Source organism: Hyalella azteca, unplaced genomic scaffold (genome assembly GCF_000764305.2).
Source record: "Hyalella azteca isolate HAZT.00-mixed unplaced genomic scaffold, Hazt_2.0.2 contig8360, whole genome shotgun sequence".
Lineage (NCBI taxonomy): Eukaryota > Metazoa > Arthropoda > Malacostraca > Amphipoda > Hyalellidae > Hyalella > Hyalella azteca.
The window spans coordinates 212,001-222,540 of record NW_025938456.1 but is presented as its reverse complement, the minus strand read 5'-3'; the positions used below and the strand labels follow the sequence as shown (position 1 = coordinate 222,540).

Sequence of the window (10,540 nt, the reverse complement as noted above, 5' to 3'; positions counted from 1 at the left end):
TACTTCAAGATTCTGTTATGGGATGACCTATTTTCGCCAGCACAACTTCGGTTGCAGGGACGTCGTCATTTAGAATAACTTCAACACTTTTGCGTATGTGAGCACTATTAAACTTGTGGTGATAATTATATCTACCAGGGTAACTTATAACATTCTCGGGTCTGTTAAGGATTTGTTAATATAATCTAGGTCTGGTTCATGGTACCAGAATTTATTTTCAATGCCTTGGCGAACACTCGCACAATTATGCAGCCAACCACATAAAAAATTTCGCGATACAGACGATTTACCTAATGACTTAGGTATTTTGGTTCAATATATAATTTAGTTGTTTGTTGCTTCTCTAATACCAAGTTTCTGATTCACACAAAGACATGATCGATAAGAGGAAGACATATAAAGAAATGTTAATTCCAAAGGCGCGTTGCTGCCGTTGCGGTCTTGTAAAATATTACAGATACGATGATTATCCGATGCAAATGAATTAAAAATAAACTCTGTTAATGATACTCTATGATCGCTAGATCGGTATCAATAACTCCACATTGAGTAATGAGTATGTGTAATTTCAATAATCCGTCTACTTTTTATTATTCCGGTTTTCAACTATTTTACACAAATGTTATTTCAGTGCTTACTCTTTACCAAGATAGCGGCTCCTATACTTATCGTTATTGTAGCTATAGCCTATACCGAACCAATTTCGCCCATATAACTTAAACCCAAAGAAATGTAAATGGTACGATTAATTTTCTGGGTGGAATTTTTTTTTAGACATTTATACACTTTTTCCGCCTATAGACTGTAAAACTTTTCATAACTAAAAAAATACTTCGAACTCTCCTGGAAACAAAATGAATACACGTTTCAATACTTCACTATTTCGTTTAACTGAAACGCTTGCGAGAATGCAAGGCGCGAACATTAGTGCCAATGGAATAATATATACACTATCATATTTATTACGTCGATGACGTTCGCGTGAATGCTGTAAATGATTACCTAGATTAATATGAAACAATTATGAACGTTCAATATCAAAATCTTAGGAAGAGGAAACACAAGAACATCCCACAGTACTCGAGCTGTCCCAACGAGTCCATGGTGCATCACTTGCAAGTTGCAAAACTACACGCAAGTTAGGCGGGAGTGGGGAACAGCGTCTGATGCACACACACTCGTCCATGGTTGAATGATTATACTTATTTATTCAACCATTATTATTGAGTGTACTGCTTATTGGTTATACTATTATAATCAATGCGCTTAATAGTTCAACCATGCACACGTCTGGCTGTCGCACTCATACACACGTCTCAATAAATATAAACTGGCTCAAGAATTATTGACAGTAATTTAATCCAAATGCCACATATCATCCACACCAAGCAGCTGCGATGCATGTAAAGATCATATCACATAATTTGTAAAATTCTAAGTTCCTAAAGTACTTGTGTAGAGTATATTATTTTCTAGCTGCATGGTTGTCATACGCAGTTCATCTGCTGTTGTTTTTCTCGATTTCGATTCTGGCGCTCGACTAACCTGTTAATGGATATATTTGGCACGTGTTTTAAAATTTAAATTACGATTTTAATATTTTCACGGGATTATGTGTCCCAATATTTGTTCGAAATAAACGATTCCGCTTAGCTGTATTCCTTTGTGAAATAATAATCTTATGTGGAGATTTTATATAGATGTGATATTAGCAGATATCAATTTTTACAGGGAAAGACCACACAGCGTGTACTCAAATTCTTTTGAAAGGAATTCACGTTACATACATTTATAATTTTTTCATTCCAAGGTTTCGATGATAATAATCTCTTTCATATACTGCTAGCAAGAATTACACGATAAATTGTCGATTTTTACTTGAAACTGCTGCATAAGGTTCGACAAACTTTATTTTAAAATAAAATTTCATAATCAGTGACGCTTGCTTCTTTCATATAAAGAGGCCTTACTTAAAATGCTGGCTTCGCAACAGAGGTACATCCCACCCAAACTAGTTCAACCATGCCTCCATCAAACATCTGACGTTGATTTATCTTTTTTTTTAATTTTACTAGTAATTTTTTGAAATACTAGTCAAAATTAGCTTAATTTTGACAACGTAGTTCAAAATTAATTGGCCTGGAGGACCATAAAGAGTAGAAAGGATAGAATTATTTGGACTACATTATTTTCACAAACGCACTGCTAAATGTGGAAACCGAATCTTGCCGGCACTGCCTATAGAAGGTTGCCAAGCTCAAACCGCCGTGAATTTGGCGAAAACCGAAAATGCAGCCGTTTAGCATTTTTAACTTCCCAGTGCTCCATGGCAAGACCAAGTTCTACCGTCCTAACCATGAGAAAAAAAAATCAACCGTTAAAGTTCGAATTATAAACTTATGCCTCATAGTACGACAGAGTTCCATTTTTCTTACGAGTTTGTTACTCAAAATTTAAAGTGATCGCCTGACCACGCGGCAAACAATCCTGAGCTATCCACGCGATACTCATAAATTAAAAAAGACAAATAAAATAAAAAAGACACACAAAGTAGTTTATTGTTTGAGGTCGAGGGAAGCCTTGTCCTTTCTGCCGATGACTCGCACGCCCTCCTTGTTGAACCTCCCCCCTAGGGAGCCCCAGCCTGGCACGTCGTTGGCGTCGCGCTTGCGACGAACGCGGCGCTTCTTCTTCACCAGCTGTCGTCGAGACAAGTGTTTATTAATTATAAATTCAGCGAGGACGTTAAATTTAAATTTGTAATGCATTTGGTAAATGCATTCTGTATAGATAATAAGAGTCTATATTACTATTGCAATGAGTACGAGAATACATTCTGTATAGAAAAGAAGAGTCTATAGTACGTATTGCAATGGGTACGAGAATACATTCTGTATAGAAAAGAAGAGTCTATAGTACGTATTGCAATGTGTACGAGAATACATTCTGTATAGAAAAGAAGAGTCTATAGTACGTATTGCAGTGAGTACATACTTGTACAAAATGTATAAGAAAGATTAGCCGATAGTAGGAAGTGCATCTTCTACACAGACGTATATCAAAAGCATAGTTTCAGAATTTTACATAGATGAGCAAATAGAAAGATAAACAAATGCACAAAATACTCATCAATGCATCCACATCAAGGACCATGAGTGAGAAACAGTATTGTAAATGGGAATATGAATACATGCATGAAATAGAACATTTATCAACAATGTTTGAATATCTTGCTTCCGATACAGTTAGGCAAAAGTTGTTCTTTAATGCAAGTTTGAGACAAGAGAATGCACTGTAGCAAAAATTTTCTTCTTGGTTAATCCCATATCTTTTATTGCATCATAATTTGGTGATAGTAATTCCAAGTTGATTCGAGTAAACTAATTGAAAAATCTGTATAATGAGGATAGAATGCTGGTAAGCCTAAAATAAATAGTGATATTTCCCAAGAATTTATGTGACAGAGCAGGACTCAAATGGTTGTAAATAAAAACTCACATCTCGCATGCCGGTATCAAGTAGCGTTTGTTTCTTCTCTTGCTCAGACGCCTTCTCGCTCTTCTTTTGTTCCATGTATAACTTGTAGTTCACAAACTGGGGAAGCACAAAAAGTTATTATCCTAATTGAAAGATGATAAACCACCACTTTGCAAAAACAGGATAAAATTGCGTTCCAAAATACTACCAAGTCTCTTTTTGATTTGTATCACTAACGCTTTCCAAACAGAAGTGAACAAATTTTTGATGTAATAATTCAACTATCCAGTCTAATCAAAACATATATATATACTGAAACCTATATGGTATATATATCCATACAACACATATATACACATTCACAGTCCTAGCCGCCCTCGATTAGCAATCAAACTTCATTCTACTCAATCCCTCATGATAAGACAACACGAACCGGTTGATTGCCGTCAATCTATCCTTTGATTGTCTTCCTCCTATCGAGCAAATAAACTCACCGGTTTCTTTACTTTAGATCCCCCCAGCTTCTCTATTTTCTTAAGCATATGGAGTTATTGCCGTCAATCTATCCTTTGATTGTCTTCCTCCTATCGAGCAAATAAACTCACCGGTTTCTTTACTTTAGATCCGCCCAGCTTCTCTATTTTCTTGAGCATGTTGAGCGTTCGAGTGGCAGGGTCGAGAGTCTTGCTGATCACCTCCGTGTTGAGCCGACGCTTGATGCTGCGCAGTTCTTCCAGGTGTTGTTCCTGGTGGTACAAGGTAATAGAATGGATATAACAACAAGGATAATATAACTTCTATAACAACCGTCTAAGTCTTAAGAATAATATGAGATATAACAACAAAAATAATGTAACTTCTATAACGACCATTAAGAATAATATCAATTCTAAGCTGCTATGGCTGACAGCCATTTAATTAGAAACAAGTTTAAGACGTAAATATCTAGAATGAAGCTTTTTGGTGGAGAAGTGAGGAAAGTATGCAAATATGAGCATGTTAGATGGCAATTTTGTGACAAAGTGGAAATAACTTTTATGGAATCATGGAGAAAGCATATATATAAAAAGTAAATATTGTGTCCATTCATTCCATAACATTTTTTTAACTTTTATCATTGCTATTAGAATTATTGGCAAGTTGAAAGAGAAAGATACAATACAAAACATGCCAGGAATGACGAGAAGGTAAAAATCAACAATTTTAAAGCACTTGCCTTCATTTCACGCCTCAGTTGAATCTTTGCTTCTTCTTCTGGTGTTAAAGCCTTTTCCCCATCTTTGAGAACAGTTTTAAGCTGCTTACTTTTCTTATTTTCTTTCTTGTTAATAGGTTTCTCTATGGATGAAGGAATGGCTACACGTTTTTCAGAATAATCATAAACTGTGAGTACTTTATCACTGCCTGGACATTTCTTGAGGTACACTTGGCAATTGGGAATAGGTTTTGGTTGAGGCAGTTTTGCAAGTTCCCTCTTATCACGCATCTTTTTGCTCTCCAAGTCCGCCCAGTTCAGATCTGAAAAAAATAGTGAAGTTTTAATATTGAAACATGATGTGTAAACCTTCTGGAGTAAATTTTTAAATATTCTCAATAAATAAAATGAAAATGATGAAGATAGATGCAAGACATACGTAATTGCTCACTTTACTCGATTATATATGCCATGAGTTATTCATAAATTAGTTGATGGCTACAGAGTCCAGAGTTCAATAATATAACTATAAAATTTTCATTATTTGAATGATAGCCAGGAAAGGACTAATTACAGGAAGGCTCTCCAGAAAACATAGCAATTAATACTTATTATAAAAAAGTTGAGGAAGCTTTTACCTAATTTTTCTACAATTTTATGTACATGTGCAGGATAGCGAGATTTGATAATTTCTATATCTTCAGAAGATAAATTTGTTTCTTCTTTCTTAGATTTTTTCTTCTTTGGAGCACATGATGAAGACTCCTGAGCATATGGTGACTTTATATTGCCAGTATTTTTCTTCTTGCTTCCTCTTTTTCTTTTCTTGTTATTATGACTAGAATTTTCAATGCAATTTCCCTCTGATTTCTTCTCGATTGTTGACTTGTTGGACATTGTTTTTACATTAGATTCTGTTGATTTCACATTAAGATTTTGTTTAGAAATTAGATTTTGTTTATCTGAAGAAAAAGAATTGGCTTTAATGTTTACAAGCGATTTGAATGTTTGACTGTTTTCATTCTCTGAAGGTATACTTTCCTCTTCATCTGAGATGTCACTTTCATCAAAGGCATCAGATACATCAGTGTCATCCTCAGGAATAGAGGATACTATTTTAAAACCATCATCTGTGTATTTATCATCTTTTGTAGCATTAGAATTAGGAGGTTCATCTATTTCCGAGGTTGATTCTTCTCCGTCAGGCTCAATGTCAGACTCGAATGCATCACTAATATCGGAATCATCATCTGCAAGGTCTTCTTCAGAAATTATTTTGAAGCCATCACTCGTCATCTTCTTTTCATCGCCTTTCTTGTTCTGTGATTTTTGTTGTAAATGGCTGGATTGCTCCTTGGTTTTTTTCTTGGGCAAATCTGCAATAGAAGTGAATATTAATAAATTAATTTTCTATGACATCAATTTGATTTTATTAATAACAATTATACTACTGTAATTGATATGCTTACTCTCCTGAATATTTCAATATTTACAGTAGTAAATTGTATCAAAATCAACACTTTTCTAGCTAGAAAACTCATCAAAAACCATATTCACACAAATGGCAAGATTAGTATTAGATGGCAGGATTGTTTTTAAACATGTACAATTAATATGGCAAGATATGTATATATATTATCAACTGTGTCTAATTGTTTAAAATCATGGTGTCATTTGTAAAAAAAAAATTGCTGTCATCTGAAAAAAATCATAAAACTTTTCACTATCAACAGTTGTTCTAACTTGTTTTCTGAAATGAGATGACTAAATTAGAATCTAAAAATAAATTTGGGGTTCCAATCCATGCTAGAGCTGAAAGTAACAGTGTAATAATTACACTGTTACTTTCAGCTCTTTCAAATTCTTGTCAACAACGGGTATGCAAACAAAACAATTGACAAAGAAATTTCAAATATCAGAGCAAGTCAAATCCGAACAGATGAATCCACATCAAGAGGTTGCGTCACCAGAATCTACTATCAAAATCAAATGAACAGCGGTCATATGACTGACGAACGAGTCCTTAATTAAATTGTGCAAAATAACATCAGCTGCACAACAGCAACTTCTTCATAGTGGAAAACAAAGGTGCAAGTTGACTTTTTCAATATAAATGTGAATATGAGTTGTTTAGATTCTTCAATTTTGAGTCCTATGAGTAGACCAGTTCATATCATGGATACCAACTTTATTTTTGAACACAAAGATATTTAATAAAATTTTAAACTAGATCAGAAAATTAAAAATCAACAGATATAAAAAATTCATTTGCCACTGGTAGGATATTTTTGTAGCCTGGTTATAGTAGAACAATGAAATGAGAGCGCAAATATATAATTGTATTTAGGACTTATAGGAAGGTAAGTTACCTATAAGTCCTAAATACAAAATACAATTATATATTTTGCACTCTCATTTCATTGTAACCTAGTCCTAAGCTAAGGTAACAAGTTGGAACTTGGATCCAAATCATATACATTAACATGGTATACCAAAATGCAATCACTGTGTATAGTTAAAAACTTAAAAACCAAAATCATTTCAACATCTAAACAAATACATTTTCATGATTTCATCAATTGTTTGATCCTAAGGCTTATGTAAAAATCTGCTTATCTTAGAAGAGAGGATCATGATGATTAAGAACACATTTTATGTTCTCAATATCAACATTTAACAAATTGCTGCAAATGGGAAGACAATTTGACAAAGAGCTGCATGAATGCCCATCACCCAACAATAACATTGGTCCAGTTTCTGGACAACTTCAATAGACTGTCCAGACAACAAAAATTTTTGTAATTAATTTCTTTCTTCATGTACTTTTACATTTACAAGATACTTGTTAAGTTGTACTTGTACATTGTTTTTTGACTTCTAACTGGTACACACTTTCATTAATATTGGGAAGAAATTTATTCCACATGTAGGAATACGGGAATACGTAGGCCTACGCCTAGCTACCTAGCTACATCCTACACTACAGTACCTAATAGGCTACAGTATGACTATGAGTATGCATTAAAGAATAAAGAGTCTCAGTAGTCAGTAGGTTAGGTGTGCTGCATGCATGGGAAATGATGTCAAATTGTCAATATGATTATTATGATGACTTTCTGCATTGATCATCCAGGCATCTACATTACTTGTCAATTTTGTCATTACACACCTGACACCAAACACCATCAGTCCATCATAGCCTACGCCCTACAGCCTACCTACCTGTACGGCTGTACCTAGGTACAGGCACAGCTAGTGTGTTAAGTTCAAGTTTAGGTAAATGCAGACTGCCTCTGCACTGACTGCAGTAGTAATTTCTCACTGTGTCATTCTTATTTTTACTAGTTTAAAAATAATAATAGCATTGACAATTTGAAATTAGATATGCTAAACTAATCTCAATTTATTTTATATAGATTAAATTTACGGTCATTACCTGGGGGTTTTGGAGCACTGAAAAAAGCCTTGAGCAAATATTCTCTTGCCTCATTAAAAGCATCTGCTGAAGCCATGCTGTTAATCTTCCAAATAAAATCAATTCAATTCAAGAGTCAACTCCAGAGTCAAGGCACTTGACAATAGCTTTGATTTCAAAATCAAAACTAGAATGAATGAAGCTAGTTTGCTGTGGTCTCTAATGTCTCTAATGCTAAAAATAAATAAATTACTTAAAAAACTTTAAAAAAAACACGTTTTTCTTGTGGACTAAAAAGTACAAAATAAATTATGGCTCGCCCCAAAAAACGTGTCAGGGAGCGGAACTTTTCTTCAAATGACGGTAGATAAAAAGGCAAGTTTCATATTATTATTTATTTCCACCAAAATTTCAATGTTTAATGCTTCTTCCAACTTGAAAATGAATGTTTGTTGCATTCGAAACGTCGTTAATAAAGAAAAACTACTTCCTGAAACTTGCCTTTTTATCTACCGTCATTTGAAGAAAAGTTCCGCTCCCTGATAATAGAAACCAACGAATTCTCTGGTCATCAATCGCACGTGTGTAAATAAGTAAATCCTGCCATCTAATAACAATATATATATATTTATACTTTGATCAATTAAGCTAATTTAGGCCTCTAATTGCTAGTTTTTATGATTCTATCTGAAATTGTTAGACGAAAATAGCCTGCATGCCAAATTTCAGATCTCTAGAGCAATCAGAAGTGGGCTCATTTTCGTTGTCAATGTTAACAACAAACAAACAAACAAACAAACAAACAAACAAACAAACAAACAAACGCGAAGCTAAGCTAAGAAAAACGTGTTAAAATAGGTACTGGGAACTCCGGCCTCCCGATTCCCAGAGTACGTGGTGCTATTAATATTATATGAAACTAGCTAGGTTGCTACTACAAATTTTCAATTCTCATACAATCATTCATAAAATCGCAGGTTTTGAATTGATGAATGTACTGTTTTATAGCTGAGAACGGAGATACCCTTCGTTTCACGTGTAGTTGTAAATTGAGCCTTCGAGTTCGAAGTTTCGAACTTCGACGTACCCTCAGCAAATTTTGACAAACGCATGCAGAAGAGTTTGCCTTTTAACTGGTAGTTAGTGGAAACGCAAACAATCGATATTTGTCGCGTTCACTATATTCTAAACAGTCGTTGGTCATAATAAACATGTTTTTGAAAGAAAATTGAACTTGTCAAGCGTCTGTAAATGTATTTGTATAATTTCTTTTTATTCCTTGCTTTCTTGCTCTCAAACAACACATTTAACTCTCTTCTCTATTTCTTTGTTCCACTCTTCAACATCCGATACTATCCCAGTTAAGCCCTATGGCCTGTTAATTGTGATGCATTCTAATATCCATAGTCAATATAATCATTCATCACTTAGTCTGTTGTGCATTGAGTTGTAAACGCTCCCATAAGTCCCATTTGCTTATCCTTCACATGTTTCACAGGTACATCTTTCGCGCGCCAAAATTCATCATCCATTCACTGTTGTATCTCAATGTTGCTTTCATCGTTCTCTCTGTAAACGTGCTCCATCCCATATCTCTTCTCAAAGCCAACACTGCAATCCATTAGGGGGCTCCAATTGCCAGTTTGGATATTTTTAGCGCATTTTCTCATTTATGTAAAGAAAAGGCGCTATTGTGCGCGTCATGTCCGTCCGTCCGTGACTCTACGTTTTCGTCGACGAGAAAATGCGCGCTCAGTCACTCACGGCAGTGAGTACCAGTTATATTTTTTTGTTCAACCTCTAGTTTTTCCAGCTCACCATCATTACAAGCGATAACATTCCAGAAGAAGTAGCCACATTCCACAATGCGTTGGCCAAAATTGATTAAGCTGGTCATTTTAGACGAAAGGAACCAAAGTAACGGAAACGGATTTCCTGCGTCGTTCTCAGTCACACAGGACTGAGCGAGTTTATCTTCTCGCCATTCACCACGTAGCTTCTTTCTTATACAAGGTATGCAAAACGCTTTCTAGTTCATTTATGGAACAAATGCCCTATTGTGCTTGTCATGTCCGTCCGTCTGTCCGTGACTTCACGTTTTCGTCGACGGAAAAATGCACTCTCTGTCACTCACTGTGCAGTGAGTACCGAGTTATATATTTTTTTTGTTATCCGAATAATTATAAAATTCCTGAGCTCTACGATCATAAATTTATTACTACCTACGTTTGTATTATTACTTGGTACCGACAATGAACTTCTGAGCAAACCGTGAACATGCGAGGAACATTCAATTATTTTTATCAAAAGTGTAGCTACACAATTTTAATTGACCAATCGAGTGAGACGCGTAATTTCTTAAGGTCAAATGACATTAACGATGGCCATTTCTGAAAATATTACTATACCTAATCGGTGTACAAAAAAATGAAAATGTTAATAAAATATATATA

General features: G+C 34.8%; 1 protein-coding gene across 1 annotated transcript; it reads right to left on the bottom strand.

Annotated features, from left to right (window-relative positions):
• Positions 1–2,540: 2,540 nt before the first annotated feature.
• LOC108672974 lies at positions 2,541–8,365 on the bottom strand. Its single transcript, XM_018160743.2, has 6 exons — positions 8,109–8,365; positions 5,311–6,048; positions 4,694–4,995; positions 4,083–4,223; positions 3,499–3,594; positions 2,541–2,699 (listed from the first exon to the last, which is right to left on the bottom strand). The coding sequence occupies exons 1-6, from the start codon at positions 8,182–8,184 to the stop codon at positions 2,556–2,558; spliced, it is 1,497 nt and encodes a 498-aa protein (XP_018016232.1). The 5' UTR covers positions 8,185–8,365; the 3' UTR covers positions 2,541–2,555.
• Between the last annotated feature and the right edge of the window lie 2,175 nt (positions 8,366–10,540).

What these genes read in the sequence shown, in the direction of transcription:
- LOC108672974 (XM_018160743.2), bottom strand. Translation starts at nt 8,184, where the DNA reads ATGGCTTCAGCAGATGCTTTTAATGAGGCAAGAGAATATTTGCTCAAG. An exon ending in AACTGAGGCGTGAAATGAAG is followed by an intron (nt 4,224 to 4,693) that starts GCAAGTGCTTTA and finishes TTGTACCACCAG; the next exon opens with GAACAACACCTGGAAGAACT. An exon ending in TTGATACCGGCATGCGAGAT is followed by an intron (nt 2,700 to 3,498) that starts GTGAGTTTTTAT and finishes TCTCGACGACAG; the next exon opens with CTGGTGAAGAAGAAGCGCCG.